The 22,234-nt window shown below is 41.1% G+C and overlaps 2 protein-coding genes across 6 annotated transcripts in view; one reads left to right on the top strand and one right to left on the bottom strand.

Annotated features, from left to right (window-relative positions):
* The window catches only part of PSME4 (proteasome activator subunit 4), a 54,248-nt gene extending 51,125 nt beyond the window's left edge, over positions 1-3,123 (bottom strand). The window contains exons 1-2 of one of the 3 annotated variants that reach the window (XM_086875145.1): positions 2,889-3,123; positions 2,457-2,552 (exon numbers count right to left, since the gene is read on the bottom strand). The gene's annotated coding sequence lies outside the window, so the exon portion shown is untranslated. Of the gene's footprint in view, positions 1-2,456; positions 2,639-2,732 lie in introns of those variants that run through there. The other 2 variants (XM_086875147.1, XM_086875148.1) reach the window with 2 other exon arrangements.
* The window catches only part of ACYP2 (acylphosphatase 2), a 34,082-nt gene continuing 14,767 nt past the window's right edge, over positions 2,920-22,234 (top strand). For all 3 annotated transcript variants that reach the window (XR_015282481.1, XR_015282480.1, XM_023923059.2), the window contains exons 1-3: positions 2,920-3,051; positions 3,588-3,604; positions 5,042-5,151. Coding sequence is in view for 1 of the 3 variants with exons in the window: in XM_023923059.2 (XP_023778827.1) it covers positions 2,982-3,051; positions 3,588-3,604; positions 5,042-5,151 (197 nt within the window). In the remaining 2 variants the exon portion in view is untranslated. The remainder of the gene's footprint in view (positions 3,052-3,587; positions 3,605-5,041; positions 5,152-22,234) is intronic.

Raw genomic sequence — 22,234 nt, 5'->3', positions numbered from 1 at the left:
AGGTGCAGAAAAATAGCAGTGTAGTTACAAGGTGAAGGATGAATCAAGACAGCAAGGTGGGAGGTTATGTGCCTGGTGGGGTATCCATGTGAATGCCAAAGGCAGTCATTTTGGGAAACATCAAGTGTGTGCTGTGGTGCAAGGTGACAGCCACACACAGAGATAAGCAGTAGTGAGTAATGAGAGAAAGCTGCTTCTCCAGCTATTCTATGCCAGACATGAACAAACAGCATAAATAACTTCCAAACGACCAACCCAAAAGCTTAGTAACTGAGATGGTTTCATCAAATTGCTTTTTATTGGTAGTGGCCAGAGTCAAGGGCACTGATCGGTCTGACCCACTGCCCAACCAGCCTCACCTGGGACCCACCCACACCCCCTCTGCTCTTGGTGCAGCAGCTCTACTTAAGCTAGGGGCTGTAAAGAGCCCTTAACTTACGGGTGTGTTCAGTCCTGGTTTTATCTCTGTGCTGTAGCTGTGGCTCTAGCCCAGCTTCCTGCTCCTGGAGGGACTCTGCTGGCAGCCCTGGCTCTGCCCGCCCAGGTCCTGTGGGACTAGTGTCACTGATGTGCCGAGGTTGCTCCTTGCAAAACCACGTCTGTGGTGTTCAGCTGCGAGGGCACTATTGTTGGATTTTGGTGTTTTCTAGTAATAATAGTTTTTACTATAACCCTTTTTTGTGCCATGGCTAAAAAGCAGTGTTGTTGGAAAGTTTTACTGTGCTTGGAGTGAATACTGGGAGCTTTTAAAGGCTTTGTGCCCAGAGGAGGGACAGAGGGCCTGGTGGTGAAATGGGTTATTGTAATTTTCACAACTGGCTGTAACTTTGGGAAGTGCAGCCAACTGGTTCAATTTAGGCTGATGCCACTACCCTGGAATAAACAGCTGGAAGTGGGAGGGAAATTCAGAACTCTATGCAGGCTGCCTGCATTTCTTAGTAGCATGTGCTAAAGCTCTCTTGCTAATTAGTGTGTTCAAATAACCTTTGTTTTTTAATATTGACAACTTATGCAGCTAAACATAAAATGTTTCACAGTATCATCTTCTGGAGTTTTCTGCTACTTCTCATGAAATCAGGAGAAAGTTGGACTTGTCTAAGGAATGATGGGTAAGATGTTATAACAAATGAAATGTTAAAGACTGTAGCAATACAAAAATGTTGTTGCCAGTGCTGGAATCTGGAGGTAGCAAAGTGTCATCAGTACCAGCAGAAGCTCTGCTTTTAAGGCTTGTGTGGCTTTCTAGTGCAATAAACTGCTACTATAAGTAACTTTTTTTTACTGGTCTTGCTCTTCACTGCTGCCAGATGGCAGCAAATTACCAAAGATTTTCTGTGTTCTGCTTCTCTTTCTGTGTTCTTCTCTTTCTAAACAAAATGGTGCTGATTTCACATTAGAAAAATGTATGATCTCTGTGAAAGGTAAAGATTTGATTTAACATACTATATAGGTAAAGCAAATGAAGTTTTGTCCATTATGTTCATATTCCCTGTCATACTGGAAGCTTTTTGTTTCTATGTGAATATTTGTGTTCTGTGCTGGATTGAGTGGTTATTTCTCTAGTTGTGTGCCTTGGAAAAGTAATTTTTATCTTTTTCTAGGCCTTTATTTTGAACCTCCCTCTAGTCTTAAGATCCAAACCTGTGAACAACTCAGGTTATGCTGCATTACTGTAGAACACAAAGTGCATGTGGATGGAAATTGCTAAGTGGAGAGAGCAAATAAAATTATTTTGATCTTTATCGTAAAGTTGCTGTTGACTTACTGTTGGTGAGTGAGAACACTCAGAGTTCACCTTCTAAGGTAGAATAAATGCTGTTCCTAATGTAGAATTCTGCCCGAAAAGTTGGTTAAAAAAACCCAACAAACTACCACAGACATGGTTGGGGGGAAGTTAAACTTCAAGATGACATAGAACACACCAGAGAAAAACTTTTGTGGTGTGTTCTTGGAGACTCAACATACTAAATAATCAATTGTTGACTTGTTTTTGTATATGTAGTACATAGACAAAAGGAATGTCATGATGACAGTTTTGGAAAGGAATGTCACAATGACAATTTTGGAAAATGTTATAGACAGTTTTCCAATGAGAACATAAGCACTACTAGATACCACTGAAAGCTGGGTGAACAGTGTGTATACAATGAACTTTCTTTCACTGGGGTCTGCTGTTGCAGCTGAGGAGTCTGGCATTTGCCCCAGCACAGGGGGGAGAAATAGGCTGTTAAAACTGGGGAAAGTTTTTTAAGTCATGTGGAGTTTGAAGATGATCACTCAGCCTCATTCAGGGTGGGATGCCCAAGATAAATTCCAGGGTTTTTTCTTGTGCTTCAGTTTTCAACTACCTAATTTTCCATCTTATCAGACAAAATTTTCTCAGTTCAGCAATGTATGGAACACACTTTGTTTTCAATTATTTCTGTAAATGCCTGGGAAAGACTAATGCTGCTCACCTGTCCCACAGATGCTGGAGACTCCATGTGTGTATGTGACAGCACCAGTCCTGGAGAGGTGCTGTACGGACACTAGTCTCTGAACATATTTCTAATCTGAAATAGAGAAGGGAATGACACCTTGTGAGGGATCTGTAGGACCGCCCCTCAGGGATGTGGGTCCACGTTTTCCCGCCCTCGGGATCATGAGGCGTTTCCCGCCCTTGGGGCTGGATTGTCTCCCCTCACGGCAGGAACGCTCTCCCGCTCTCGGAAAGAAGAGATGTTTTCCCTTACAGGAAGAGCTATGTCACCCCTCACTGTTAGGTGTGCTTCCCTTCACAGGAGGAGCAACGTTTCTGCCCGCTGCTGTCGAGTGTGTTCTCCCCTCACACTTAAGGCTGTGTTCGGGCGCCGTGGCCCGCCCCATCCACACGTGAAGCGGCCGCTTACGAGGTAAGCTTGAGCCTCTCGCGCTCCCGTCTGGGCGCCGCTGGTACGCGGAGCACCGGCGGCCGCTACAGCGGCTCTTCCTCCGCTGTTGCCATGTCCGCCCTGGCCAAAGCCTCCGGCGCACTCAAGTCCGTGGATTACGAAGTGTTCGGGCGGGTGCAAGGTAATGGCGGGCTGAGGGGAGCTGGCGGGCGAGGGGCGCCGCTCTGAGGCGGCGGCAGCAGCGCGCGTGCGCGGGGCGGGAGCGGCCTGAGGGGAGGCGGGAGCCGCGGGCGCATTCCCAACGGGACGGGAAAGTTTTTTTAATTTTGGTGGGTTTTTCTTTATTTTTTTTTTACTTTTAAATCGTTGTAAATATTCTCTCGCCTTAAGGCTCGGCTCGTAGCTCCCATTCCGCGCACTTGCTCTAGTGGCTTCTGTCAGCCCGAGTATGTGGAAATGCTCCTCCCGTCCTTCCCATTGACACATTGCAGCGTTTTCATTATCATTTAAATACGTGAATGACAATAATCGTGTGACGAAGGGAAGGCTCAAACGCAAGTTCTGTTCGGTTTCCTTAATATTAACGTCATTGAAATCTCCAGGGTAAAACAATACGGGTGATTTGTAGGCACGTCATTGCTTCTTTATATTAACTGAAGTTCCTACAAGTGGTATGCTTTCACAGGACTCTAATTTTATTTTTTTATTTTTTTTTAGGCGTTTGCTTCAGGATGGTAAGGAAATGCTGGATTGGCTGGCTACTCTATGGTATAATATTTCCAGTGCTAAAAATAAGGCAGCTGTAGAGTGTAAACATATCCAGCCTGAACTTTGGTTGGATGGTTAAGTACTGTGAGTAGACTTGAAATTTTATGTTAAAATTGATTTTTAGAAACTTAGTGAAGTGTTGCTTGTGTAGATTGTGGTTTGGATTACTTGTGATGTAACAACCACAAGAATGTTGTAACACCTTGACCTTTAGAAAGGTTAAATCTGAAACAAGGTGTTTCAGTTTAATTTTTCAAATGGCAACTCAGTACCTGTATTTAAGGAAGGTTACTGAGGAAAAATTTGGGAAAAAACGTCCTGCAAATAAGCACTCTGTGTCTCGTACCCTAAGCAAGTGACTCCAGCAGCTCTGAAGTGCAGCAGGTGGTTTTGCATTTCACAGAAACCTATGAAACAAGAGGACACAATTGAAGGAAGAACAGTGTTTTTGTCTCAAACTAGTGTCCCATGCTTTAATATTAAACCTGAGAGATTTTATCTATAGTTTATATGTATTGTAAAATAGTGCCAAGTGGAAATGAACAGAGGACTGCAGTGGAGTTTGCCTTGAATTTAATTATTCTTTGAAGAAGAAAGGGTAAGTCCAAGCATGCTGTGCCTTGTTCTGAGCTGACCCAGAGCCATGTGAACACGCAGCTCAGTGCCAGTCCTGAGCTGCTCTGCAGTACTGAGGAAAAGGTTTGCAGCTGCATTCCTGTTCTTTTGGGCAAATTAGTTTGGAGAAGCTGCTCATAATCACCTTGGAAATCACTCTTCATACTTAGCACCACTTTTTAATTTGATAATTTACCCCACAGCACATTTTGTCTTTTGGAATGGGTCATACAGACCTGACAGTTTGGCTCTTGCTGTTTGTGAATTTCATCACAACTGGGTGCCTGGGAAACTGTCATTTTTTTTGTATTACAGAAATATCCTTTTTTTTTTCTAGTAATTAGATTGACTTTTGCTGTTTGTCAGTAGAAATGCAGCAGCTGCAGGGTGGAATTGAAAGGGTGAAAGTCAGGTGGAAAGCATTTGAAAGGGAACTGGGATGTTTGTCCATGTAGCAGATTTAATGAGTTTGAAAACTGTGGTGATCGAAGGGTCAAATGAGAAGTGATAGGAGCTATGGAAAGGAATAAAACAAGTACAAGGGAATGGTGTGGGATTAGTGGAGTCCTTTGTGATCAAAATCTTGTTCTTTTTGGAAAATGAGCTGTGCCTGCTGCAACTCCAGAGCTGCCAGGAACATCTGAATGCCTGAGGATGAGCATCACTCATGGATTTTAATATTTTAAGTCTAGCTCTTTCAGCTGGGCAAATGCAAGTGGGGGTTAAGTGTTCTCTCCGTGGTGTCTGAGCTGGCACTGATTGTCCTCTCTCATTATTTCCCAAATCAGTACACAGAGCAGGAAGCCAAGAAATTAGGAGTGGTTGGCTGGGTTAAGAATACCAGCCAAGGAACCGTGACAGGCCAAGTTCAGGGCCCAGAAGAGAAAGTGAATGAAATGTAAGTATTTCTGTGTTCAGTTTTTTTTTTTCTTGCACTCATTAAAGTCATTTACGAAAGTGTTTTTAATATGAAGTGACAAGTAGATCCATATGTCAGTAATGTAACAGTGTTCTCATTCAGTATTGGAGGTAAGGAGAGGCATTCTTTAAGCTGTGAACAAGTCTTTAAGCTTGAAAAATACTGTGTTTTCATTTCTAGTGTCACAGAGTTTGTTGATGTATTTCCTTAACATCCTCATTTCTTGTGACATGAAAAGAGAGCCTTTATTCATTTGACTAGAGATCTGCTTTTTAATTCATCGAAATTTCTCTTGTTAAAGGAAGATTGAAGAACTTCTTGAAATGTTTTCTCATTCTGTGTTTAAAAAAGCAGTTTTAACGAAACTGAGTTTAAATATGATTTTTTTCTGATTTTAAAAAAAACCCTAATATATAAATACACATTTTGGTGAAGACCCACAGTCTCTGCCATTTGGAAATAAGTTTTGAGATATTTTGGTGTCTTAAAGAATAGGTAATAATTTTCATTATGAAATTGCCAATTTCCAGGAGCTTAAAGCTATCACTGAGGAAATGATGCCTGGAAAAGCACAAAGTCCAATTGAGTTGCTTCCAACTATCATTTTTTGCAAGTGTATACAGGAAGATTGTTGGGAACTTGAAAAAAATCCTTCAGGGGTTTGTTGTCTCAACAAAGAATGAGTGAGGGCAGAATTTTCCCTTTCTAGATGGGAAATTAGCAGTGCACGTTCTGCCAACACTTTCCCATACAGGAGTTGCTTCAAAACTGAACTTGGATAAAGAGAAGTTGGCTTTGTGCACAGAAAAATGTTGCACATTCTAGTCAGCAGATTTATATGATTTCCAGTCACTTTCCTTGGTTTTGTGCTAAATGTGAGGTTGTGTATCTTGGGCTGAAAAACATTTACAAAGCCAGAGAAAGATCAGGTTTTCTCTTGTATCAAGTTTATGCTTCCTTTTTGAAAGAGTTCTGTTAATATCCAGATCTCTTCATGTTTTGTGAATTTCTGTGTTGGTGCCACATTTTTATTTAACTTGGAACACAACTGACTGTGTGAGAAACCAGAGTTTGTTTTCTATTTATTGTCCTACTTTTTCATTTAAAAACACAGATCCAGAGGAAATAAAGAGTTGTTTTCAGTTGCTGCTTCTTTTTTTCACTTTGGAAATCAATGTTGTTCCTCTGATGTGGGAATAATGTGGCAATGCTGAAGTCAAAGCGTGGTTTTTGATGCATGGATTATTAAATTTGGGATCCTGGAGTAAAATTGTGAAATGGGAAGACTTTTTCTTGTGCTCTTTGTGCTTTCCAATTTATGGAGAAGGCAGTGAGTTTTTGTCATTAACTCGGTGAAGTGGCATGGATAAAGGGGCCTCTTGTGTGTGAACTGCTCCTTTGAAAGACCCTTATTTCTCTCTGCAAGGACTAGAGAAAAACAGATCAAAATGGTTTTGAGGTTCTGAAAAGGTTTTTTCAGCATTTTTTAATAATGGTATGAATTCATAGTATTGTGTTCTCAGATGTAAATGTTACTTAAAATGCTATATCAAAGAAACAGAACAACAAAATGAGGCTTGCTGCTGCTGTGGGAAATTGATACAAACCTACAACCATAAATGTGTATTTGTATTCCAAATGTGATAAATCACCAGGAAAAAATTCCATCACTAGCTGCCTCTGCATGTTCTGGTTGGTGTTTCAGCTTTTCAGGACTCAAAGACACTGTGGTGACACTTGTTAAAAATTTGTAGCTCCTGCACGCTTGAGGAAACTGAACACTTTGCAGAGGAGGAAGTGCATGAGTCAATAGTCAGATATTTCAAGAAAGCTTCCTGGAGATGCTTTGTTACCCTGGAGGTCTGGGCAGTGTCATTTAGACCAATATTTTCACCCTTGCCCCAGCTTTTCAATTAAACACGAAGCACAGAACAGCTTAAAAATCACATGGTGATGGTAATAAAATCTGTCAGTTGTTGTTCTGGGTTTTTAATGTTAATGTACTTTAGGGGGAAGCAGTAAAGGGTTTTGGTCAGTCCTAAACAATATTTATCTTCTTGTGATGCTAAACAGAATCAAGAACACGGACGAAAAAGAGTAGGGATGCCATTGGAAAGTGCAGGTGTCCTACAGGTAAATAGACAAAGCAATATGAGGGAGAAAGAGAGGAATCAAGGATTGAGAGAATGATAAAGGTAGGTAAAGTGTAAAAAATGTGGGAAAAAGCTCATGAGGCTCTCCAGTGTTACCAGAAGCATGGAGTGGTTAACAAAGCCTGCCTTTGTTCTTGATCAGGAATGCAGCAGGCCTCTAACCCAATGGTTTTCCAGCGGCTCCCCATTCCCCATTTTCTGCCCCTTTTTATTCTGTTTTTGTATCAATAATTATATTGGGAGGCACAGCCACATTGAATCCAGTGCAGGCTTGACATCAATTAGCAATGGCTGTATATAATTTATTTTTTTGTGCAGGTTGGAAGGTAAGATGTAACTTAGGAGGAACAAGAGAATGGGCAGATCTAAAATGGTTGTGCTGGGTTCCTTTGAGAGGTGCCATGTAAAATAAGTTGGCTCTGGAGCAAACAGCTGAGCAGGGGCCTCCTGGCTCTGCTCAAGTCAGTGTTAAATTTTAAATAAGTGTGAGCAACTGGGGCCTGGGAAGTGCTGTGTGTGCAGGAGGCTGGATGCCTGTTTGGAGCATTAATTCAGTGTTGAACATGGGTATGAATTTCTTTGGAAGTGCTGGAAGGCTGATTCCTTGATATTCTGGGGTGCTAAAACCTTGATCCCACTGAAAACTGGCAAAAGGTACCAACCTCACCAAGCCTCAGATTGCGGTGGGAATGTCACTGAGCTGCAGGAAACCCAAGGGATAGATGAGTAGTTTTAGTCATTTTCCTTTCAATTTTGCATTCAGTTTGGTTTTAATGAAAACCTTTTAGGTTCTCAAGGATCAGGTGACTTTTATGTAAAGTATTTTAAGGCAAATTTTTAAATTGGGAGATCTTGGAGAATGTTTTAGAGGGTGTTTTTCAGGAGCCTTGAGAACCTTTTACCTGTCAGCTTGCTTTGGTATCCCTTGGTTTTTAACTCTAGATGGAGCTGTTAGTTCTGAAGATCCTCAACCATCTTCTGTTAGCAGGGAATCTATTTTTAGACTGTTGTGGTAGAATCCATCTTTTTCCTTGCTGTATTTTATAGTCCTGTTCCATTTGCTGCTGCTGCTCCACACAGGTCACACCCCTTATCCCTAGATAAAAAAAGCTCATTTTCAGAGAGTTTTACCTGTCAAGTCCCAAGAGAAGCAGAGCTGCACCATTTCTCTAACATGATAAGGTTTTGTGGTAAAGTGGAGGTGTTTTTTTGCCCTCTGAGGTATGAGCTGACGACAAAAAATGGGGTAGAGGAGTGTAGTCCTTTGTTTTATTTAATTTTTTTCCCAGGAATACTCACAGCCCAGGGTTTTTCATTATAATATCTTGTGCTGTTTCTTCCACTTTACCCATTAAATAAGGTTGGAGCCTGCGTGGTCATGGTGGCTGTTGCCATAGCAGCCTGCACTGACAGGCTGGAACTTCCTTTCCTGGGAGAATTTTTTTAACTTTGATGACAAATTGCTTGGTTATCCATTAAAAAGGGAAGATAACAGTCTTTGTAGAGTGCCAAATCCAGAATTTACTCCAAAGATCCAAGGTTTCAAATCAGACTGACACTTGAAAATGTGAAATCTTAGGATATTTTCTAGGCACAAGCAAATAGCACAGTGAGTGTTCTTGCTGTCTCTAGAGAAAGGCAGAGTTCTAAATATAGAAGGTATGTCTTGGAAATGGATTTTAATTAGGAAACTAATGCTAATTTCTTTTTAATGTTGTATTTCTTATTACCAATGTCAGTTAAGAAGAATTAATATTAATTAGGATTTAACTGGCACAATATTTAAATTACTTTAGTGTGTAAATGCATAGAAAAATCTAGATTTTTATCATGTAGAAGAGGAAAAGGAAACTCTGTATTAGTTATTATCATGTGTCATTGTTTCAGTAATCAGGTGTAGCCAAGGTTCCTGTCTGTGCCAAGTGACATTGAATAAATACTTTTCCCAATATAATTTTTAATTGTTTAAATAATAATATTAATTTATTAATAATAATTTTATTGCAGATAATGGTCCTTAAATGGAGCTAAATGCTAATAAAAATATCTGTGGGGGAAAAAAAATTCTAGGTTTTAATACCTAATTGATGTTTAGCTATAAAAGGAACAGATTTTGAGATTTTCTCCATTTTAGAAGAGTATTTTTACTTTCCAAAAAAATCAAACTTGTAATGTTGCTTAGGAGAAGAATCCTTAACATTGATCTGCACATAAACTTGTCAGTGAGGCAGAGATGTGCCCCAGCAGGATGGTTGAAATATTCCTGGGATGTGCTGTTCCTGGGAAAATGACAGTGACAGATTTTGGAGAAAAGGGCAGAGGGAAATGAAAATCACAGTCTTTAATATTTATATAACTTTGTTAAAATGCAAATGAGTGACTGGTGTTAGATTTATTCTCATTTATGATGGTAATGAAGAACAGTTTTTACATTAATCACTGCTGAAGGTGATTTACAGTGTTTCAGTGGATCAATAGCAAATTACAGAAAAATATGGGGATCTTATAATTCAGTGTGGCTCCAAATATAATAAGATTAGTTTTTCAATGTTTGATTATATTTCTTTTCAAGGTAAGACTAATGTATGCTGCAAAACTAGATTAGGCTAGAACTTTTGTAGGTAATAAAATGGCAAATGTGATCGTCTCTTTTCATATTGAATGTTTGAAGTATTAAGTTCTTCTCTATAATTATTGCTTAAATTTGACAATCTAAATTGTCAATTATTGTAGTCATTGATCCTGTAAATGAAATTGAGTGAACTGTTACTGATGATGGCCTGGGAGAAACAGGAGTAAACGTTGTTCTTTGGGTTTTTTAGCCACATAAAATTAGATGAACTAATGAACTTGTTGTAGTACTCTGTTTAAAAGCCAAGGAATGGGTCAGGTAAGTCAGAACATGGAGATTTTGGTTACTGGGAATAAAGCGAGTGAGCTGTTCAGCTGAAGGAGAGCTGCATGTGCTTCCAGCACAAACCCAGAGGCCCAGTGGCTCATCTTGTGCAGTGTCCCAAGGGAATTCCCCTGTCCCTCTGGGGCCCAGGAAAAGGCTGTTTGTTTTCCCTGTGTGCCCACAGGGCTGGGGGAAGTGGTGTCCCTGTGCCCTGAAGGTCACCCAGCCCACCAGTGACAGCCAGAAATAGCAGTGGCCTCCTGGCACGGCTCCTCTGCTTTCCACTGTGCTGGATGTGCCTGTTCCCTGCAATGCCTTAAACCACAAAAGCTTTTAGCCATGCTTGGGTCTTTCTGGATATGGAATAGTGCAAAAAAAAAAAGTAAAAAAATCTACCCCTGTTTCTTCTGCTGGAGTATAAAAATAGCTGCCTTGCATGACCTTGGAGATCTTTTTTTACAGTGGCTCTGTGGAATTGGAATTCTTTATCACGTATCTGCTTCACTGAGTCACTGAAGTGTTTTTGTTTATAGAATGTTTACCAGATACTTCTGCATGTAAACAGTTCTGAATTTCTAGGATTTTGGCTCTGGGATAAGCTGTGTTAGTGTTTGTGTTGTCTTGGAAAGCTCAGAATATGATGTTGGGCAAGACAAGTCACTTTTCTCCTGTCTCTGGTGGATGCTGCATTAATGCTCCCGAGTCCTTTAGCAGTGTCAGGAACCAAGGCTGGGTTTCCTATGGAATTCCAGAGTTTCATTGGCTTTGCTGATGGGTATCTGTGGGAATACTGAATTCCAACATCCCGGCTGCACAGTTAGAAGCAGGAAGGGTTGGAAGGCTCTATTGGGTTGAACTATAAACACAGGCAAGTTGAACTGTTGTTTGAACACTTAGTTTAGGCATTTTATTGCATAATTAGGAGTCATGTGCCTTTCTTCCACACTGGGAAGTCAGGTTTCTTTTGGCTCAAAATTAATCTTAACTAAACCACAATAACTCTTCTGTGAACAACTGGTTGAGCTTTGTGGGAGACTGATTTCAAAATAAAGTTTCTGATGTAGTGCATGATTTTGGCTGGGAACTTTTTGTTCATTTGAGCATTTATGCATTCTTTAATGCTGATATTTATTATTTACCCACATGTAATGCTTTGTTATTTCCAGAGTGAAGGGGTTCTGTTATTGCTGATACAGTAGGATGTGGTGCAGTTCAGTGCCATTTATTTGGCTTTTTGTGCTGAGTAAAGTGTTTAATGTGTCCTTAGTGTTCCACCACAACACTTGGAGAGATACTGAGTAAAAGTCAGCTTAAACTAGGATTTTTAAATGTTTTTTGTTATTTATTTTGTTTATCAGGGTGGGTAACTGTGCACACAGTCAAAAATAGATCTTTGGCAAAAACCTGGTAATTATCAATAAAAACATAGTATAGATTTCCTGGAAGCTTATTTTGGATGTGATGCTTCAAATGTGTTCTGAAAATACAAACCAACTGGTGTGACTCTTAAAGAGCAACTTCAAAACTGCAATTCTTTTGCTTTCCTTTTGGTGTGCTGATATTTGAAAATAACTGAGCAGGGAAGAAGCCTATTATGGCCATTTTTCTATCTGAAGGGTGTTACTCTGCATCTGGAGATTTGTGTTTGTAATCCACAGGAGAAAACAACATTAAACTAATGTTAGAGTTGCATAATGCGAGGATGAGACTGTCCCCAGAAGGGGTGTGGGAAATTGAGGGAATGTTTTCCAGTTGTATTAGATGTCATGCAGGAGCTCTCCCACAGGAATGCCAAGGTGTATCGATACCAAATGGAAAATGTTTGGCAGACTTAACCAGGAGCCCTGTGCTGAGGAGTTGTATTCAATTCTGAATTTGCTGGTGTAATTATGCACAAATCATGAGTCTTGCTGCTGCTGATCTTATCAACATTGCGGTGGTGAAAAGCATCTTCTCTGGGATTTCAGCACTTCCTTAGCCAGGTGAATCTAGGACTGGAAGCAAAATCTCTATTCCTTATGCCATGTTAGCCAGAAAGGCAAAGGAAGCTACTTCCAGGTTTTATGGGGAAAGAGCTCTGAAGCCTGTTGATGTTGCTGTTTTGTTTTATTCCTTAAATTACTGTTGTTCTGCTTTGGTTCATTGGCAAGCTGTTTTCAGTTTATTTCCCATGTTTTTATCAAAAATGAGTATGTTTCATTGTTTTGTACTTGAGATACACCATTTGCCAACAGCAGAAAAATCAGAATTACTTCTGATGCTGCTTTTCCCTCAGCCACTATTGGAGCAGTGCAGCAGTAGGAAAAAAAGTCTCTCTGGGTAACTTCATTATATAACTCAATTTTACCTTGTTCTTTTTCCCCAGCTCCTCCTTCCCTCTACTCCCTGATGTGACTCCACAGAAATACAATGTTTGTTTGTTTTAGATAGTGCCCTGGGATGTTTCCCTTGATCTGTGCTGCATGTCACCAGCTATCCTGCAGAGTTAATTTTACTGTTGGTGTCCTTGTCTTTATGTGGCCCTGCTGAAGGGGGATCCTGAAGTCTCTCTAGAGAGAATCACTTGGAGAAGTCCCTGGTTTGGTCTGCCAGCCTTTTGCTCTCCAGCTGATTTACTGTAGTCACTCTGTGACTGGATTAGAAACTTTCTTTTCAAAGCTGGTTTTCTTGGAGATGTTTTTCAGTAGTTATGGTGAAACAGCTGGCTGGGCTCATCTATAATGAATGTTCTGCTTGTGTACCTTCAGTGCTTAGGAAAAAAATCAGAGATTAAATTTAATTAATGCCTGATTCAAAACTAGGCAGCTGATACCCAGTTTGGGGAGTTTCCTTGAACTCCCAGTGCACATTCTGGTGGGAGAGGGATCCTGGGCAAGGAATTTTCTTTCCATTTTTTTACTCTCTAGAGCTGTAGAATTTTAATATGTGCTAGAAAACAAACCCAATATGGAGCAAAATCCCAGTCACAGAGGAGCTCACTTGAAACCATCACATTCTATAAATGCTGATCCTGAGCCTTTGTCCCTGCTCACTGTATAATAAAAACCCTTGAAATTAGACTGTAATGTCAGTGCTAGGAACTTTTCAGGCAGCACAATTCTACCCCCCACATTGGTCTGGACAGGGTTAAAATAATCTTTAATTTTAGGTGGCTGGTGATTTGCAGGGGAGATTTTCAGGAGTTTAGGTAAAAGTTTGGCTGGGTATTCTAGGTGGGGTGGAGAAAAGCAGCTGCCTGCTGCCAGTCTCAGATGTCCCTTACCTGCCCTGCTTTTCCAGCCTGTGGATCCAGGAGCTGGAGCCTGGAAACCGAGGCCTTCCTTGGCAGTCAGAGGCCTGCAGATTCCCAGCAAACTGCAAATTCATTTCCTTTTGGAGGTGAATCTGTTTGATCTCCAGCAAATCAGTTTTCAGGGAGTAACACCTGTAATGTCTCTGATTGTGAGTACATGCAGAGATGGAATTTTGCTGCTGCTGCAGATTGCTATTGCCTGTGCTGCTCCTTGCTTTGCTGGAAAAGTGCTTGAGTAGTGTCACCCCACCTCAGGGGTGGGAAAACACCTTTGCTGTTCATCACTCCTTGTGCCTACCTGTGCTTTAAAAAGCCTTGGCTGGGATGTGATCAAGATCTAATGGATTTCTGTGTTTTCCAGATTTGTCTTGTCCAGCTGGCACAACACATGAGTGGTTTTGTGTCAAGTTCAGCTGCCAGGACCTGCTGTTACCCAGCCTGGGGGGAGGTTGATGTTCTTACTGCAGTCTGTGATGTCCTAAATGCCAAATCAGCAGCAATGCACTGCAGCTTCAAAAACCAGAGTTCATATTTTTAAATTCCTAGTGCAAACATGAATTAAAATTGAAGATAATTTTGGTGAGTAGTTACACATGGATTATTCCCATGCTGCATGTGGAGGAACTGGGGCACAGAGCAGAATCAGTGCAGTCTCTTATGGCAAATTTGTGATGGAGCTGAGAAGGGAGTGTGGGAGTGTTGATATCCAGTCCTGTGCTAATCCTTGGAACAGAGTTTCTTCCTATAAATTGTTGGGACTCTGTACATTGGTTAACTAATGTCAGTGAAGGGCTGCCCAGAATTTCAGGGTGTGTTATGTGCTTATTTAGTTTCCAGTAACTGCTTTTGGACTGCTTCAAGCCCTACAGCTGCATTATTGTATCAGCTGATTCCTCTGGCCCAGGCGGACCTGTTGCTTTCTGCCAGGTCCAGAGGAAATCCATCTTTCTAACCTCAAAATGTTTAAGAATACAAAGAAAAAAACCTGATAGGCTGGAGTCAGTCAGGGCTTCATTCTGCTTTATCAACATAAAATTCCTACTACCAAGAAACAGTAAAATTAAGGAATAAAGCCAGAAAATTAGTGCTGTAGGTTTCCATCTGTAAATTAGTGCTGAGAGGAACTGATTGGCTCAATTGCACAGAAATTCTGGTAAGTTGTTCCCTGTTCCCTTCACCACTGTCCTCTTTGCCCTTCTGGTCCCGTAGTTTAAAACAAAACCGTTCAACCTTCCTTGCTAGCAGCTATAAAACACAAACATGCCCTTTGTAGTTCTCGCACACCAGAAGTGAAGCAATTGTTATATGCCAGCTGGCTTTTTTTTTTGTTAAATGCTAGCATTAATAATAATTAATTGGATAATTACATAGAAATTTTTGTTCTGGCTCATGTCCATATGGATAGTTTGGGCAGAAAATGCAGTATGGAGTGGAACATACGAGCAATTAATCGTTTCAGTGAGTACTTGTAAACAAGGTCAGCTCAGCAGGCATCCAGGAAGTCTCTTCTGAAATGTGATGCTGTCTTCATTATCCTTTTAGAGGATGTTGGTGTAGGACCAGAACAGCAGCAGGATTTCTCTGCCATGCTCTCTGACTACACACAGCAAATTTCTGAAGGCTGGTAGACCCAAAGATGAGCATTAAAAAAACAATCAGACCTGCAGTATTTTATTAGAACTGTGTATTATTCTCATCTTGAAAGCTGCTGTTTTGCCTGAGTTTAGTCACAGTTACACAGGCAAAAAAAATATATATTGAACTTGGTGTCTTGTTTAGTATTTTAGCTAATATCAACTGGGATGTTTCTGGTTGGGAATAATAGGAGCATGTGGAAGGCTGACAACCTCGGTATTTACTGAATCAAATGTTCTGAGAAGTGCTAAATATTTTGCTTGGTGTTGTTTAATAGAATTAAACATCATCTTGAGCTTTGTAGTTGTCAGGCTTGCAAGCCATGCCTGCTGGAGACCTGGGAATTGCCAAGTCTGGAGCACATGGGGCTCAGGCATGAAGCAGTGTGATGGTGGCAGAGGTGCCTGGGACTTAGAATGTCCCCTGGGGATGTGGGAGGAGATGCTGGAGTTCTGGGATGGTGCTGGACCTGTGCTAAAAATCCTTCCTGCTGGAGACCTGCCCAATGCCTTTGCCCTGAGGAAACCACTCTGTGTTATTAACTCTCCTCTTCCTAATTATCCTCCCAAATGGAGACCAAAAATGTACTTAATGGCTTTAGCTGGAGTCCTGCATGGAAATTTGTCTTCTCCCAAGGGGATCAAGTCACTGGGAATGTGACTCCTATAGAAAGGCCTAAAAGAGGTCTGTGTTACCATGGGGTTTGAAAATAGAACTTCCTGAAATTCTCTAAGTGTTTTTCCAGCTGATGTGGCTTTCCAGAAGGATGACCTTCACCTTGAGATGGATGGCTGAGTGCAGAGCCCCAGGTGCCTTCAGTGGTATTGTGCCTGTGCATATCTCCCTGACTTGTTATGGGAAGCACTTCTCTCGCTCCTCTGGCCTGTTTAAATCACAGTGTGTGCTTTGGGACGTGGGGGACTGGACAGAAATAGAATAGTCTTTGTTGTGGGCCAGGTGATCTGTGCTGCCTATCCCTGTGTTTCCAGTGAATAGCAGGAATGGATGTGCCAGAGCACTGAAGGCAGGGACTGTGCAGCCTCTTGGGCTATGTGAGGCAGTGTCCAGGGCACCAAGTATTTGTTTGCAGGGTGGTTTTCCTGGCAGGCAGCTGCTTATTGTGGCTGTTGTTAGGACAGAGTGGGAAAGGACAGAGTTTGTAGTCCTGTCAATAATGTGTTGATGCCAATGAAGCTATACCTGGTATGCAGCAAGTGTTAATTTTGGACAGCTGTCTTTAGGTAGGAATAAGTTCTCTGTTCCACACTCTCAAAGTACAGAATGGGCACGTTGTGCTGGTCACAAGATTGGGCAATTCCTCCAGTGGAGGCTGGTGTAGAAACGGGCACAGGTGCCATGGGCTGCCCGAGGGTGGAACACAGAGTCCATTTCCAGGGAGTGTTGATGCCACTTGTTTGGAGCTCTGGGGTTGGTAACCCTGTTCTCAGCCTGCCTCCCTGCTCTTAGTGGATCAGTGGGGAACGTGCCAGTGGCTTTTGGAATTCTTCTCAAGGTCACATCTAAATACAGGAGAACAAAAGGGAAGGACTCTGTGGTACATTCCCCCCTAGTGTAGGCAAGAGCAGAGTATCCTCTGTATGGCTTTAATACAGCAATCCTGAGATTTACTGAAGAGGAAGGAATAAGTGCTGGATAAAAGAAAATATTAGTTCTGCTTCTGTAACCTGCTCAAAAAGCAGAGAATAAGATGGACAGGACAACTAGGTACTTCTATTTTTGTTGGTGGTTCTGTCCCTCTGCAAGAGAGGGAAGAGCAGCTGTTTTGACACCAGCAGACACTGAAATCCAGGAGCACTTTTGTGTCCTGGCTTCATTCCAGCTTGACAGGAAGCAAGATCCTCTGGTGGCAATTTAAGTTAAACTTTTGGTTATTTTATACCACTGTAATGTGGCAGAGTGACTGGATGACAAAGAAATTCTGCCTTGATGACATCTAAGATGTCTAGTGATGAGACAGAAGAAAGAAAGCCTCAGGAAGGGCGTTTTCAAAGCATATGTGTCTTGATGAAACAATTTATTTTCAGAAAGGTTAAAAATTAAATTCCTCTGGGAGAAAGGTTTATAACTTTAGAAATTATGCCAAGAGGGCTGTTGTTTTAAAAAATAACTTCTGGTGTGTTTCAGTTGCTGAATAAAGAAAAGTCAGAAAGGGAGGTTAGTTTTAGCTAATTATAGAGAACATGTTTTTTAAATCTGTTCTCAGGCAGACTGATAATATTTAATTCATTAATGACTCAGTGATAGCATCTTGATTGACTGCATTGCTAATTAAGCATTTGTGACAATACTAATTTTTTGCTCATGGTCCCAGTGCTTGGTATAAAACTGCTCAATAGAAATTGAAATTCTCTTTTAAATATGTTTGTAGCCTTCCATGTTGCATTGTTGAGATAATGCTAAAACCCAAAGGCAGGCAAACATGTGAATTTTGGTTTAATGATCTCAGATTTCAGCTGGTCTCATGATTTTTTGACAGTTGATTAATAAATCTGAACATGAGGAATTATTAATCCCTAATCTTTAGAGAAAAGATAGAGCATTATGAATAATTTGCAGGTATTTCTTACTCTGCTCAGGTTCATTGCACACTTTGCTGGTGTGCTGTCTAGTTCTCCTAATTAAAAAAAATGGCAAAAACAATTATGTTCAAGCAAGGCTGTGATATATTTAAGTCTTACCTTTTTTTTATTAGGCCCAGTGTGATACTGATGACAAATGAGAAAAAGCAGATCCTGAATCAGTGATGGATCATTTCCTGCAGTCTGCCTTTGGGCTGTGGAGGTTTTGTATCTTAGCAGGTAGGGATGTAAACTGTAATTCAGGCATTCAAGGAAAACAAAAGCATTTTGTTCCAAAACCATGTAACGGGCCCTTGTTTTCACTCTATTTCTGAAGTAGTTACTTGGGGGTAGTCACAGAGTTGTATTGGGCATTGCTCCAGCTAATTTTGTGTTGTTTGGTTTCAAGCCAAAAATAAAAAATGGACAGCATTTAGATTTTTTTTTTTTCCCCTTGGGTTTATGCCTGTTTGCAGTTTCTGAAAATCCTTAGCTTGAGGAGCAAAACTGGATGCATTTGAGATTGGCAGGGTCTTGGGGATTGAACAAATTCTCCTTAGCTTTCCCTTCAGAGCTCTGTAGCGTTTCAGTGGTGCCAAGGAACCATTTTCCAGCTGACTTGGCATGTACAGTGTCGTTACTGTCAGGAAAGTTTGGTTCAGAGTGGAGTTCACTCCTGTGCCCTTGCTAAAAGGGCCCTGGGAGCAACCCTTGGTTCATTTTTCCAGCTGTATTTGCCATTTCCAGAGCTTATCCCAAAGTCATGGCTCATCTCTGACTCATCGTGCAGAGGTTCTCTGGAGTCCTGAGTTTTCCCGAGTCAAAACAGCCCTTGGGTCGTATCTAGAACAGCACAAATTGGCAGTTGTGTAATGATTAACACATTGGGTCAATGGCAAGCTGAGGAATTGTATTTACTTTAGGAAAAAAAATTAATTTTGGCCTTCACCATCACTCAGGGCAATAGGGTATCAGGACACAATGAATCACTGGGTTTGAGACAGAGATGTCTTCATATTGTTATGGAAAATGAGTTGTGAATGAGTTGTGAATTTTTTGGCTGCTCTTCTCTCAGCTTTTAAGATACTATTTTATAGACATTGCTTTTGTGAAATTATTATGGGCAGGAAGCTGAAAATAGGCCTGAAACAGCCAGGGAAATGTGGTGAGGTCCAAAATCTCTGCTGATGCCACCAACAGTGGACAGAGTAAAAAAGGTGACAAACTCCTGAGATTTCTTTGAGATGTATTCTTTCGAAAGGAATGAAAACATCTTTGCCCAAAGATATTTAATATACTAAATTCTAGGATCATGATGCTGATACAAGGGGTCAGTCTTCAGTGGAATGACTTTGAAAAGCCATTTATTGATCATTTCTACAACATATAAACTTTCTTTCCCTATTCATTGTGTTAAAAAGGACACATTTGATTAGAAACTATTTACACCTCTCCTCGTCAGTGTCTGGGCCTGCAATGCAGAAATGGGAGTATCTAAGATCTCTTTCAGTCATAAATTCTAAAATTAAACCATGCAAGCATTCTGCTTTTGTCTCTAGCTCTTCCCTTCACCTTATCCAGAGGTGGAAAAAGCCTCTCCTTGACCAGCTGGCCTGTGTTCCTCTTCCCTATTCTCCCTTATTTCTGATTTTTCTCATTTGCTGTTCTGAGTCACTGCTTACATCTCATTTCTCTTCTGCTGGAATCTGTATTTCCTCAGTCACTGGTACAATGTTTTTGGCTCTGTGTAGCTATTTAAAAAAAAAAAAAAATTAAGTACTTGTATTTGGAGGATTTGTTTCTCTTGTCATTTAAAAAAAATTCTTGTTGATATTGGTTGTTGATTTGTAGTTCAGTTCTTTTACACTAGATGTCAATCTACTTGCATATGTGGAAGTTATTTTGTGCCTTCTAGATATTTCTCTCTGCAACTCCCCTGTTAAAATGCTGCTTTCCATCTGCTTTGCAGGGGAATCAATGCCAGGAGAAAAGGGATGAGTTGAAATATTGATTTTCTTTTGGTGGCTGATGTTGAACAGGACTTCTTGCAAATAAGACAGCAGTTTTGGGGTTGTCAAGTGTAATTAAAATCACTTATTTCAGTAAAGCTGGTTGACAGCTTTAATGGAAAATGAATTTTCAGCCAATGTAGAGAAACTTGTTCCATTACTTATTTCTTAATCTTTCCTTCTTTTTAAATGCCATTCTTGCAGGGCTTGATTGAAATGAGATCTTTGAGTTTACAAAAGCATTTCCCACCTCGCTATTGCAGAGCCAGTGCTCCAATGAATTGTTTAGGAATAAATGGAACTAATTCCTGCTAGGAATGCAGAATTCAATGAGTTGCGTGGAAGGTTCTTGTCACAGAGCAACTAATAATTATTAACTGCTTTTAATATGTAACTCCTCATTAAATTAACCTCTTCCCTTGTGTTACAACTCCAATTCTGTGATCTCTTCTGCCTCTTTTTAGAGGCCCCAGAGTAGAAAAGCTTCTTTTTACTTGTCAAGCAGTGTTTTAAATGTATTTTAATTTGTATTTGTGGAAGATTAACTAAGATGATGTCTTATGCTCTAATCCTGTACTTTATTATTTTTTAATTTTTGGAGTGCATATCACTGCCTTGTTAATACAGTTTCCCAGGATTTTCTTTAATAGATTAAAAATTCCAAACATCATTGAAGAACCAAGCTGGCTGGAACTTCTATTCATTTGGAGAACTATATTACTTAGAAATCAGTTTAAAAAGGGAAAGAATATGTTCAACATGGCAGTGAAACAAGCCAGGCAGAGCATCATGGCTTGTTAAAAGAAAGTTATGTAAGAATTCTAAATATGCAGAGACTTGAAGAGTTTGTGCTTCTTCATTATGAAGTTGATGCTGATGGAGAGTGAGACAGGCCTGAATTTCTTTAACACAATCAACTTCTAACTTTTTAATTGTTGGGAAGTTTTTTGATTCTAAAATATTAAAAGGCTATTTGGTTCCCAGTTCCACTTTGAGTTAGCTCAAAATGCTTTTGAATGTCTGGAAAATGAAAAATTTCTAATTTGGGGTTTTGGAAGGATTTACTGAAGTCCTGGGTTTTTGGCTGGAGCGTCCTGAAAGGTGCATGGGAGAAGGTGACCTTCACAGTTACACCTCATTTATTTTGTGTTATTTCATAGGGCTGAATATCAGTTCAAGACACAAATTTGTGTGAAACAGCTGCTAAAAGTGGTGAATGTGTATGAAGTAATAATTAATGAAGAATAATTTGCTTTACAAAAAATCCTTTTGATGAGCTTGGGATGATTTGTATTCTCTAGCCAGCAACAGTTTCTTTGTCTGAAAGAATTTTGCCATAAGGGAAGTGTTTTGCATTCCTTTGCAAACACAATCTCTCCCAGGATTCTCTGAAAGTGCCCTGAAGAACTGTAAGTAATAAGTAATTGCTTGGGACCTGGAATTTTCTTTGAAACTGGATTTATTTTAAAAACATATCAGGAAAGGATACAATTTGAATGTTGCATAGTAACATCATGGAACAGATTTAGGTCCTCTTTATCACATTTTACATAAAAATCCCTAGCTTTGAGCTCTGTTGCTTTGGAGCAGCCTACAAAGTGATTTTTATAGAAGCACAGGAGTGGAAAGTGTACCCAGTTCTCTGATTCTCTTCCATGTGTGAGGATGGGGATCAAAAGGAAAGCTTGGTCCTTGTCACCTGCCACTTGGTGTCCCCTCACATGCTGGAGCTGTTGTCTCTGGTTCCTACAGACTCCTCAACAACCAAGGAACCTCCTCAGGAGGTTTGGGGTGGTGCCCTCATTCTCCACAGGCTTTTCTTGCCATCCTGCTGGAAATCAGCTCTGTGGAAGAGGATCTGGGGTGTCCTGGTGGACACCAGGGTATCCCTGACCAGCAGTGCTGTGGGATGCAGTGGAAGGGCATTCCCAGAACGTCAGGGAGGGAATCCTGCTCCTCTGCCTGGCCCTGGGAGGCACATCAGGAGTGTGCTGTGTCCAGTTTCGGGGTCATCAGAACAGGATGCACAGGGAACTCCTGGAGTGGGACTGGTGATGGTGTGGAGATGAGGAAGGGCCTGGAGCATCTTGGTGCCCAGGAAAGGCTGAGGGAGCTGAGGCTGTTCAGCCTGGAGAGGAGCCCCAGCTGAGAGGGGCCCTCAGCCCTGGGTGTCCCTGTCTGCAGGGACTGTCTCTGTTCTAGGGGGCCCAGCCACAGCACAGGATGAACAGGCAGGAACTGGTTCCACCTGGACAGGAGGTTTGCCCAGAGGGGCTGTGGAGTTTCCCTCTCTGGAGAAGTTCCAGAACCAGCTGGATGCAATCCTGTGTTGTGTGCTCTGGGATAGTGGGACTGAGCCACTGTGGTCCCTTTTCACCTTGACCCATCCTGGGATTCCAGTTATGCCAATGTTGATACACATTGTGGCTGTTTGGAGTATAAAACCAGAGGATGTGGAGCTCAGGTGTTGTGGAGAGCTGTTGCTCTGCTTTGATATG

Source organism: Cyanistes caeruleus, chromosome 2 (genome assembly GCF_971803275.1).
Source record: "Cyanistes caeruleus chromosome 2, bCyaCae1.hap1.1, whole genome shotgun sequence".
NCBI classification, from domain to species: Eukaryota; Metazoa; Chordata; class Aves; order Passeriformes; family Paridae; genus Cyanistes; species Cyanistes caeruleus.
This window is presented reverse-complemented; position numbering and strand designations above follow the sequence as displayed.